We start from the raw sequence: 12,870 nt of genomic DNA, 5'->3' as shown, positions 1-12,870 counted from the left end.
TGACCAAATTTTAAGTAACTTATTTTTGAAAATTACAGTCATATTATTAAAGTAAACTAAAAAATTTAACATACGTATCATGATTTTAAATTTATTAGCAAACTAAAAGTTGTTATTCTTTTTTAAATAAAAAAACGATGTTTGAAAATATTGATGGTTCAAAATTTTCAACAAAGTTTTTACTTAAAATTATTTTTTTTTCATGTATAATTAATTATTAAATACGAGAACTTTCATAGAATAACTTTAATAGACTCACAATTATCTAAAACTAATTAAGGTTTTTTTTTTTTTTTAAAGTAAGTACTATATTTTTGAAATTTTTTGAATTAAATCTACTTGACCCTCGCGGTTTTGCGAATGCCGTAAAAATGCCGTAAATTTTCGGCGTTTATACACATACCTTAAATTTACCGTAATAATTTGGTAATAATGTGGTTATATTGGCCAGTTTTTTTGCTGTACTTATACTGTAGAGTTACCAGATTGTTATAGTAAAATTACTATAAAAATGCCGAACTTTTACCAAAAAAATGCCGTAAAAAAACTATAAAAATGCCGAACTTTTACCGAAAAAATGCTATATAAATACCGCAATAATGCGATAATTTTATAATAATAAAATCGTATTTTTTTGGTAATTATACCGTAGATGTCCTGCGATTTTGCCAGATTTATCCTGATATAATGAAAAATTGTAAAAAATTTGGTTTTATTTTATATTTGCTTCTGCGGTTAAAATCATCGTAAATGTGCAAAGTGTAAAATTTTATATTTTAGTCTATTAGTTCACACATTTCTTATTGAAACAAAAGAATGTAAGTGAAAATAAGAATCCGGGAAAATTGAGGTTTTCAATTTTCTTAAGTTTGTTTGTATAGATATAAATACAATTAACATCAACTTTCGAATAAGCGATTTGGTATGATGGTACACATACTGATAACACATCAGGCTTTGAACCAAATGATAAAATTGAAGTGACAAGACTTACCCATCAAATAAGAACAGCCATAATTAACCACAGAAACAAAGAATGGTCAAATAAATTAGAAAAGCTCAATCCTCACGATAACTCGCTGTGGAGAATGACTAAAATCTTGAAAATGGAAGACAACAACATCTCGCTACTAATGAAATATGGAGTCGAAGCCTTCACTGACCATGATAAAACTAACATGTTAGCAGACCAATTCGAACAAGTACATAATATAGACTTAAAAAACAATACTACTGACCAAGAAAACATAATTACAGAAGTTAAAAAATACCTAGAAGAAACAGAAAATGAAAAATGGGACCACTATATCACATCACCACGAGAACTATCAGATATTATGAAAAAGCTACCTTCCAAGAAAGCACCAGGCCAAGATAAGATCCAAAACATAGTACTCAAAAATCTATCCCGTAAGACATTTGTACAACTCACATATATCATAAATAATTCAATCAATCTTTCCTATTTCTCCCAACATTGGAAAATTGGGCAAATTGTACCAATTAAAAAACCATCGCCCTATTAGTCTTCTCCCAACGATGAGTAAAGTGTTTGAAAAAGTAATCCTTAAGAGACTCAATCACCACGAGCAACAAACTAACATCATAGTTGATCATCAGTTTGGATTCAGAAGCAAACACAATACAGTACAACAAGTAGCGAGAATTGTAAATGATGTAACAATCAACTTCAACAAGAACGTAGTAACTACGATGCTACTACTTGACATAGAAAAGGCCTTTGATAGAGTATGGATAGATGGTCTAATTTTCAAAATTATAAGATATAACTATCCGGCAACACTCATCAAACTCATATACTCATACCTAACTGATAGATATTTTGTTGTCTTCGTGAATGGATCTATATCTACAAAAAGAAAAATTAAAGCTGGAGTCCCCCAAGGTTCCGTTATTGGACCAAAACTTTTTAATATATATCTTAATGATATCCCAACCTTTCCTAAAACAAATATAGCATTATTTGCGGATGACCCGGCCATCTATGCACACTCTTTCAGTGCTATTACTGCATCAAAGCAACTTCAAATACATATAAACATACTCGAAAAATTTTACACCAAATGGAAAATCTCATTAAATGCAGCTAAAACTGAAGTTATAGTCTTAACAAAAAAGACTAAAGATATAAAAATAATCCAGCCAATTAAAGTCTACAACCATAGCATCCAACCAACTAATAATGTAAAATATCTAGGCGTTTACTTAGATTCCAAACTAATATACAACACTCACATAAAACAAACCATCAAAAAAGCCTTCATCGTACAAAAGAAAATATATCCTTTGATGGTAAAAGGCTCAACTCTATCAATCAAGAACAAAAAACTGATCTATAAAATGATACTAAGACCTATATTGACTTACGCAGCTCCAGTGTGGTGTGGCGCATCTCCAACCAACTTGCTTCTTCTCCAAAGATATCAATATAAGTGTTTAAGATTAATCCTATCAGAAAACCGATATGCAAAAATACTCCAAATGCATGAGACTGCTGATATACCTCTTATAAAAGACTACATATTTAAACTAGCAAATAAATTTTATGAACAACAACTAAGTAACAATAAACTCACCAAAAATATTACAAATATAAGAAAAACCAATATACCTCAAACATTTAAGCATAAATTGCCTTATGAAAAACTTGAAATCTTTAACAAACCACTAATTTAAATAACTAAAATAATTGCTGACTAACAGCAAACAGGCACACATGCCTGAAACAATTTTTTATCACAGGTTTTTAAAAATAATTTTTCCTGTTGTAAGTTAATTATTACTGCCTACTGCTATTTTACTGCAATCAAATATAATACGAAATAAGTAGAAAATAAGATTTATTCTTAATACAAAATTAAAATGTTAGATTAAGCTCAATATTTGAGTAGGAGCTACACTAAAATAAGAAAATTGTAAGTGCACTATGTAAATATTGTATATACACCATTATCCAATAAATATATTTTCAAAAAAAAAAAAAAAAAAAACATCAGGCTTTGAATCATAAGGACTCGGGATCGAGCCCACGAGTTGGTGGTTTTTTTTTTTTTTTTTCATGACAGTTATTGTACATATAACTTTATAATGTTATATATAATTATATATAATTAAATAAAATTTTATATAATTATATATAATTTTTGTTCCGGGTAGAACGGTTTAATGCTGCAAAAATGCCGAAAATATGCTGTATAATTACGGTTTTAATGCTGTTAAAATACCGTATTTTTTCTGTTTCATTACCGTAAATATTCTGAATTTTTTTCGTAAGTTTTTGGTAGTAATGCGGCAAAAAAACTGGCCAAAATAACTTGAATAATACCATATTTATGCAGTATTTATACCGTATAATTCCGGTATTATTTCGGTATTTCCAAAACCGCGAGGGGAATATATAGTTTGGTTAATCGTATATATCACATACACTTTCTAGTATTTTCAATAAAAATTATGCTTTAACTTTTTAAATTACGTGAAAAAACAATATTCAATTAAATTTAATGAATTCTATTGTTTCCATGACAATTATTATTTAAAATATAGAAAACTTTTACCTCTGTATTCCCTGATTCAGAAATCTAATTTGGAATAATTCAATCCATGCTGAAGTGTATATCTATATATAGTCAATTTTGCCAACTTTGAATTGTTTCGGAACGTGTTTGAATTATTTCAAATTAGATTTCTGAATCAGGGTTGACTCACTTTAAAAAAATAATATTATTGTTAAAAAATAGTCTAGAGCAAAGAGTACTCCATAGACAATGATGTGTTCTGTGCGAAGTTTAATTTTTCCAACGGGAATCTATTCTCCAGCCCTTGTAAAATAGCTCCATGAAAGGAAAAAAATCCCAGATTAATAGTTTAACAATTATCGCACTTTCAATGTTGATGTTCATGCTACAAAAAATTGTTTATTAATTAATGGACACCTAATTTAAAAATCGCGATAAAAATTTTTGTTCGCCGGATTATTGTTCATTGATCTATCCTGTAGGTGCCTGAATTTTTTTATTTCTTAATTTTCATGTTTAATAAGTTTAAATAATATTTTTTTATTAAAGGTCCGAAGTGGGCGAAGCTTACGCAATCGAGAGTTTCCGTTTTCGGCCGTATTTTCAACTCTCTAGAAAAATTATAAATATTGGTCCTAGAGTTCCGGGAGGTGAAACTTTTTTTTAGGAAATTTCTTCATCTTTTTTGATCTTCTTTCAAATTTCAAAAATTTTTAATACTTTTGAGATACTCGCAAAAAACAAAACCCCTTTTTTTTTTACAAAATTGTTTATAACTTTTGTAATTTTTTCAAGGGCCACTCCAAATTTTTCAAAAAGTTTCTAGATGCGATGACGAATCGAATGACACCTCGATCATAATTTTCCGAGGCAAATAAAAAAATTTTGACCAGACTAGCAGTGGCGTAGGAAAACCACAGAGAAAATCTAGCCAGTACAGTTTCGGTTTGAGTGAAGCTCCAGTGGTTGATAATGTTCCCACTTTACCAATCACTGGATCTTCATCCCACGCCTAACGGTCAAAGACCTTCGTTCGAACCCGACGCGTGGCTAAGCGGTCACCCAGCCAAGTAGTAATCATGCTCGATGCTACTTAACTTTGGTAATCACCCGAGCCACGCGCGTCCTCCTATATGATGTTATTCAAATATAACGTAAGTGAATGTGGTGGGATGTCATTGGACAAATCTTTCATATACATATGACGGTACTTGAAATGGAGGCACAGTAATAGTTTCGATAGCTGATGAAAGTCTTCAATTGTTCATTGTTGTGAGTATTAATAATTAATTTTTTTTTTGTAATTATCATTAAAAATTTAATTATTAAATAAATTAATGTAATTCTATACAAGTTTCGGAATTAAAATCATAAGTCAAAAAGCCATTAGTTATTATCTACCCGGATAAAGAAAAATGATTTATTCCATGCTAAGTATATATCTATATATTAGTCGATTCAAATTGTTTTAAATCATTTCAAATTATTTTGAATCATTTTTCTTGATCAGGGTACCCGGGTCCAAAAATAAAACTTGATTTAGACTTGATTTACCAAGTCGAAATTTGGAGCCATTTTTCACAAGACAAATTCGACTTTTCATTACGAAAATATGAAATACATTGAGTTTTCGCCTTGGTTTAGACTTAACTGACTTACTTAGTCACGATTTAAGACGAAAAAGTTGAAATCAAGTCGAAATTGACTTGGTTTAGACTTATTCGACTTAAAATATAAGACGAAAAAGTCAAAACTGAGGTGAAATAATTGTTATATATTAAGGCGAAAGTAACACCAATAAATAACTTTTTATCGACTTGATTCAGCAAGTCAAAAGTAAGGTATAAAAATACGAATTAGTTAAAAAAAGTTGAAACTAAGATGAAAAAAGTCCAAAAAGTTGAAAAAATTAAATTTAAGTCGGAAAAGTCGAGATCTTAACGAAAAATCGTCGGCAAATCGATAACTTCAAAAGAAATTAAGGTGAAGCGAGCCTAAATCAAGTTTTATTTTTGACCCGAGTAATGATAATATCAACTGTGTATATTATATTCCTAGATTGGATAATAATAGAATTACGATATAAAAACAAATTATTCAGTTCGATAGCATATTGTAACATATTTATGTGGTTGTTTTTATCATGATCAAGATAAAATGTAACTACTTTTTAATGTTAATGTTCCTTAATTACTACTCCCGGGTCTAAAATAAAACTTGGTTTGGACTTGGTCGTCTTAAATCGTGACTAAGGAAGACCAGTTAAGTCGAAACCAAGGCGAGTTGCGTGAGTTCGCCTTGGTTTCGACTTAACTGGTCTTACTTAGTCACGATTTAAGACGACCAAGTCCAAACCAAGTTTTATTTTTGACCAGGGCTGTTTAATAAAACCACACGGAAAAAACAGTTCTGTAAAAGTTACAGAAAAAAATCTGTAAATTTTACTGATGATATTATTTGTAACATTTACAGATAAAATATGTTGTTTCTACAAATTCATAAATGTTATTTTTATAAATAACATAATGTAATACTAGCAGATAATATTCTGCAAAAATTACATATCTTTTCTGTACACTGTAAAAAGAGCGGTGTTAAAAATGGACTCATTTTAACTCCAGCCGGTGTTAAAATATTAAAGCTCTCATGAGTTAAACTGAGGGCTATGGAGATACTTCGCGTGCCAAAAGGTAAAAGGGCGCATTGCTACAGGTTAGTAGGGAATTATGCTAAAAGGGCTCGTAAAAAAAATTTTTTTTTGCTATTAGCTTTGAAATTTTTCGAAACGCAAAGATCTGCAAAAAAAAAATTTGGGCATCCTTAAGCTAAAAGGGCGTATCTCAAGACATCCGCCCTTTTAGCTTTTGAAAAGTAGTGCCTAAAGCTAAAAAGGCGCATAAAAAAAAATTCGTTTTAATACAAAATACTGTCAAATAGTTTCACAAGACAAGTTAGATGGAAAAAACAGTCTACTACACTTTTTTTTTTTTTTTCAAAATTTAGTAAAAATAAAATAATAAAAAAAAAAAAACATCAAATTTTTAATTAAATAAAATTTGCCATAACGATTGTAAAAAATAAAAATTTACTGATTTTTTCTTTAATTATTGTTTTGAATTATTATGGATCCACCCTAAATCAGAATAATTTGAAAAATAAAAAAAAAGTACAGATATGGATAAGAAGGGTATGGAAGTCATACCTTAATGAACCGGTTATATATTTCTGCAAATTTTTTTTTTTTTTTTTAATTTAGTATAAGATTATAACAATCATAACAACAAATATTAATACAATCACACATACTTTGTGATTTTTCTAAGCATATTTTTAATTTTGATATTAAAAGAACGTATTACTTAGTTAGTTGACTGCAGCATTTATTTTTTTTTTTCATTTTTAGACTTCGGTTAAGCTTTGAATAAATTTTTCAGAAAAAAAATTTATACGTCGTTTTAGCTTTTAGTCACATAATTTTCAAATTCCTAAAGCTAAAAGGGCGCATAATTAAAGATATACGCCCTTTTAGCTTTGGGAAAACAATGTTTGATTTTCAAGAATAGAAAATTTTACCTTTTACCTTTTGGCAGGCGACTTGTTTCAAAAGAGTCTCCGAAAGCCAGATCTCAACGGATCAATCTTTAAAATTCATAAATGACAATTTTATGACATTTTGTTTGAATTTCTTTCTTGTGTATGCTTAAATATTTTAATAGAATGATTCATTCATTATAACTAGGAACAAGATTTTTGCCTTAATTTTGAAATTAATGGTTCAAATGTTTAATATTCCGGCAAAAATATTGGTCTTATAAAAAGTTTTTAAACAAAAGTTGGAGGAAATTTAATTTTCTAAAAAAATGTCTCTTATGACTTTCTGATACGACCAATATTTTCACCGTAATTCCAAAATTACGATTCATACACTGAGAACAAAATTTTCTTCTGACAACTAAATTTTAGTTGTGACAACAAAATGATTTGATTGCCCATTGTCAATCATATATTTAGTTATTTTAACTAAATATTCTATGATCCACTAACAAAACAAATTATTAGAAACTACAAAATATTTAGTAAAGATTATTACGCGTTAAGTAGCAAGCATAAAATCAAATTGATTATCTATAGAGCTTATAAAGTAGTCATGATAAAATATATTAGTGAGCCTCAGAGAATGAGTTATAATTAATGAGTTAATAATAATTAAATGCTAATTTGCAGCGGGTAACCCGTCCCATAAATGCTTCAAGTTGGGAATATAACAATTCTGAAATAAGTTTCTTACCAGGGACACTACAAGTGATGGGCGAAATCTAGCGGCGAGCACCGAACTACTCCCGCTGCTGCTGCCTAGCACCATAACTTTTTAAATCAATAATCATTAAGTTTAAATATGATTTTATTAACCTTGAACAAATATATTTATTCTAAATGAATGTATTTTTTTATGTTTAAGTAATATTTATTAGAGTTACACCGCAAATCCAAGTGTTTTATTTTGGAACACTTTAAGCGTTTAAATACTTAAAGTCACCAACTAAACACTATTTTAGTGTGTAAAGTGTAGTAAACATTTTAAACGTTTAATTTTAACACACATAAAGTGTTTTAGATAATAAGGCACTTTAAGTGTTTAGGCATCAATACACATTTTAAGTGTTTAGTGTCATTAATTAATAATATAAACATTTTTAAAATAAAAATAATAATTTTTCCATTGAAGTACAATCAATGAAATTTTTATAATAATATTTCTAATATTAACATTAATAATTGCCTTTGAATAACAGTCGTTATTGATTGTTGTCATATCCTGGAATCATATTTTTATTATCAGAAGGTTCAGATAATTATTGCATCACCCATTCAGCATAAAAGTAGAAATGGAATTTAGTATAAATTAAAAATATATTTGTATTTTTATCCAAAAAAAAGCTCTAAAAAATGTTATTTTCAATTTTTGATCCCATGTACGTGTTTGAATTAATAAGTAATTTTTTAATTTTTAATCCCACGTATCTGAATTAGAATTAATTTTTGAAATTTTAGACCCACGTGTCAATGTAAAAACTACTTTTTAAAATTTCAATTCCACTTATCTTATTAAAAATTGGTTTTTCGATTCTTAATCCCACGTGTTTATATTTAAATTAATTTTTCAATTTTTCAATTCAAGTTGTTGAATTAAAAATTAACTTTGTAATTTTAATCGATATAATTTCAATTACGGATTGAAAATTCAATTTTTGATTGCAAATATTCTCATTAAAGAATTCGCTACCCTGTGTATAGCCTCCCTGCGTTTATCGTAATAGTAATGATCAGATGGTTTCACTTTTGACCACCAGATGGTGTAAGTTTCAAATCATATAATAATAATAGCAAACGGCAATAATAATAACAGTCATCCCATAGACTATACATTAGACAGTGTACAGCCACCATACATAGACTATACATAAAAAGGTTACGATTTTTTCTCGCATTACGGACGTTTTTTGCCGGCTAGGTTACCCCTCCGCAACGCGCCATAAGGAACTTCGTTCCAAAAAAATTGAGGAATTTTTTTTGACAATGATAAATCATTGCGGATACAACAAGAAAGGATTGACTAGTAATTGAGTGAAGGTTTTTTTTTTATTCAACGTATTCTACAAGATATCAATTTGTGTGAATTTGACTGCGTTAGTATTTGTTTCGATATAACTCTGCTAAACATTCAAGTTTTTACCTTTTTTTAAATCCTTCGTTCAATCACAATTTACATTCCCTACTAACAGAAGATGTTTGGTTTTTTAATTTTGGATAAAGCTGTCATGAGTTAAACTGAGGGCTATGGAGATACTTCGCGTGCCAAAAGGTAAAAGGGCGCATTGCTACAGGTTAGTAGGGAATTATGTTGAAAGGGCGCGTAAAAAAAATTGTTTTTGCTATTAGCTTTAAAATTTTTCGAAACGCAAAGATCTGCAAAAAAAAAAGGGCATCCTTGAGCTAAAAGGACGTATCTCAAGACATTCGCCCTTTTAGCTTTTGAAAAGTAGTCTCTAAAGCTAAAAGGGCGCATAAAAAAAATTCAAGTTTTAATACAAAATACTGACAAATAGTTTCGCAAGACAAGTTAGATGGAAAAAACAGTCTCCTACACTTTTTTTTTAACTTCCCGCTAAGAAAATCGACGATTTTCGAAAAATTGGGAAGTTATTGTTTTCACCCCGATTTGCGAAAATCGAAATTTCATCAGATGTCGACGTTTTGAGGTCCTAGGAAGCTATTCTGACTATTTTTAAAATGATGTCCGAGTGTCTGTATGTATGTATGTATGTATGTATGTATGTATGTATGTATGTATGTATGTGTGTGTGTGTGTGTGTGTGTGTGTGTGTGTGTGTGTGTGTGTGTGTGTGTGTGTGTGACCAGTCTATAACTTTTTAACTAATGAACCGATTTGGATGGTTAAGGCGGTAATCGAAAGAGCTTGCTGGCCATCAACTTTTCTGAAAATTTCAGATCATTTGATCAAGTAGACTCGAAAATATTGGCGAATTACGGAAAAAAAATTTTTTTTTTTTTAGTTTTTTATTTATTTCTCAGATACGACTCGAACGATCGACTTCAAAATCTAATCAGCTCTAGAACTCAATAAAACACGTCGATTTCCGCCTCAACCATCAAAATCGGTTGATTCGTTCGTGAGATATCGCGGGAGAAAGAAATGCCAAAACAGGTTTTTTGCGAATATCTTTGAAACGACTCAACCAAACAGTTTCAAAATTTGATCAGCTCTAGAACTCAATAAAACACGTCGATTGCCGCCTCAACTCAACACCGTTACGGAAAAAGAATGCTTGTCCGTAGTATGGGGTGTACAGAAAATGCGCCCATACTTAGAAGGGTACAAATTTAATGTCATCACCGACCATCAGTCATTAAAATGGTTGGCCACAATAGAGAGCCCGTCCGGCAGAGTCGCCAGGTGGAGTTTATATCTCCAACAGTTCGATTTTAACATAATTTATAGAAAGGGCAGGCTCAACAAAGTCGCGGATGCACTGTCTCGAAGCAACGAGGATCATATCGGGGAAGAATCAGAAGGCATGCAAGAAACAATAGTGATCGCGAGTACGGAACTGAAAGACGGGTGGTATGCGCGAGTAAAACAAGGGGTCGAGACACGGCCACAGCATTACCCAGAATTCTGTATAAGAAACGGAAACTTATATCGTCATATGCACCACAGCCTCAATTATTCTGAAAGAAATGACGCATGGAAGTTATGCGTGCTCGAGACACTACGAGACAAAGTCATGCGCGAAAATCACGACGAACCGACCGCGGGTCACCTAGGGGTAACAAAAACGATAAACCGGATAGCGAGATCATATTATTGGCCACGAATGCACCAGGATATAGGAAGATACGTTCGCAGTTGTGAGAAGTGCCAAAAGTTTAAGCCTTATCAGGACTTAACCCCGGGAAAAATGGGCACAGTGAATGCCACGCGGCCATGGGAAATTGTCTCGGTGGATATAATCGGTCCGAAGCCCCGTTCATCAAACGGGATGTGCTGCGCACTAGTCCTACAAGATAAGTTCACGAAGTGGGTGGAAATTCAACCGATGAGGTAAGCCAAAGCCGACACCATCGTCAAAGCATTAAAAGAACGCATCCTATTACGTTTCGGTCGCGTTCGAATGGTCATGTCTGACAACGGAAGCCAGTTCGTCAGTAAAGAGTTTACGTCTCTTTTAAAAGAATACGGTATCGAACATTTTAGAACCCCACCTCATTCCCCCCAATGTAACCCCGTTGAGCGGGCTAATAAGGTAATAGGAACAATGATCGCGCAATATATCCAGAAGAATCAACGTTCATGGGATAAATTAATACCGGAATTAATGTTTGCCATTAACACGGCAAAACATGAGTCAACGCAGTTCACACCCGCTTATCTTAACTATGGCCGCGAATTACTCCCCCCAAATACGTTGCGAGAAAGACTCGAGGGCAGTCATACAGTTAATAATTACGATCATCAGGATAACTTTAAAAATTTACACGAGGCCATGGACCTAGTACGCGATCGTCCGCGATCGATAAATTTTCGGGTAAACTAGCGAACAAATATACCGGTGGGTATACTGTAATACGTAACGTCGGTAAGAACGTTTTTGAGATCGGCCGAGGAGCTGAAACACACATTGTACATATAAAAGACTTAAAGCCGTACACTAGCAGAGATATTCCGGTCATAGAAATCGAAAACACGATCGTATAAAGATAAGGGAGTCATTGACAGGACAGATAAATAGCCATTATCAAGTGGTTGTTTGAATTATAATTAATCTTAGTTTTGGAAAAATAAAATAATATATACAGGTAAACAAAAGTTAATTAGTATCAAATTTAGGTTAAGAAAAAAAAAATATGTAACTCGGATTTTTTTTTATTATTATTGTAAATTATCTTTATCTTTATTTCTTTTACTTATTTATTCTTATGATAACCGTAACTAGGGGTCGAACTACCGGACAATAGACAGACTCGTGAAGGATGGATGACCGCGCGTTGTTACGAGTCGCCAAACGCACCATCGCGCGCTCGCGGGCCAAGATGGCCGCTCGTCAGAAGAAGGAAGCACGGAAGCAAAAATTACCGCCATTAGAGTCCGTTACGCCGCCTACAGAACCCGTCTTACCGCCACTAGAATCCGCTACGCCAGCCACAGAAACCGTCTTACCGCCACCAGAGTCCGTTATGCCGTCTACAGAACCCGCCGTACCGCTGACAAAATCCATCGACCCGCCGTCAGAGCCTGTCGTATCACCATCGGAATCTACTCCGCCAGCAAGCGAGGCCGCTCCAGAACAGTCAGGTCCCGTACTACTACCTCCTGAACCGAGTACGGAGACAGATGGCGACTCAATTGACAGTAAGGACGTTGAAGACGGAAACAGGAAAAAGTTACCCGCCGTACCCCGAACCGCAGGTCGTATTCGAGGCGATTGGGTAGCCGAGATAAAACCGACAAACCGGCCCGTAAGAAGACAACATTCTTGAATGCCTCCGCCGCCGCATCCGGACGCAAAGCTATTCTATAACCAGAAACTTGTGCTGCCCAGCAGTTGATTAAGATCCGGCAAGAAAAAAATCATGCTAGTAGAGGAAAAGATCCGGTCCATTGTCGTGAGAGAAGAGCGAGACATCCCGGCGCAAGTGCAACAGCAGGACGAGGCCTACATACCGAGGCGCATCGTTCCATCCGCCGAGTCCGTCGTCAGCTACCAACCGACTCCGCTACATTTATTAAAAAGTCAACACCCAGAGGTCA

General features: G+C 32.7%; 1 protein-coding gene across 1 annotated transcript; it reads left to right on the top strand.

The window, feature by feature from the left end:
- The first annotated feature begins 11,239 nt into the window (after positions 1 to 11,239).
- On the top strand, positions 11,240 to 11,656 carry LOC130668842 (uncharacterized). Its single transcript, XM_057471332.1, has one exon. It carries the CDS (start codon positions 11,240 to 11,242, stop codon positions 11,654 to 11,656), a length of 417 nt encoding a protein of 138 aa, XP_057327315.1.
- Positions 11,657 to 12,870: the final 1,214 nt, after the last annotated feature.

The sequence above is a fragment of the Microplitis mediator genome, chromosome 5 (assembly GCF_029852145.1).
Source record: "Microplitis mediator isolate UGA2020A chromosome 5, iyMicMedi2.1, whole genome shotgun sequence".
In the NCBI taxonomy this organism is placed as follows: Eukaryota; Metazoa; Arthropoda; class Insecta; order Hymenoptera; family Braconidae; genus Microplitis; species Microplitis mediator.
The sequence above is the reverse complement of the archived record's forward strand: the minus strand, read 5'-3'. Positions and strand labels throughout refer to the sequence as shown.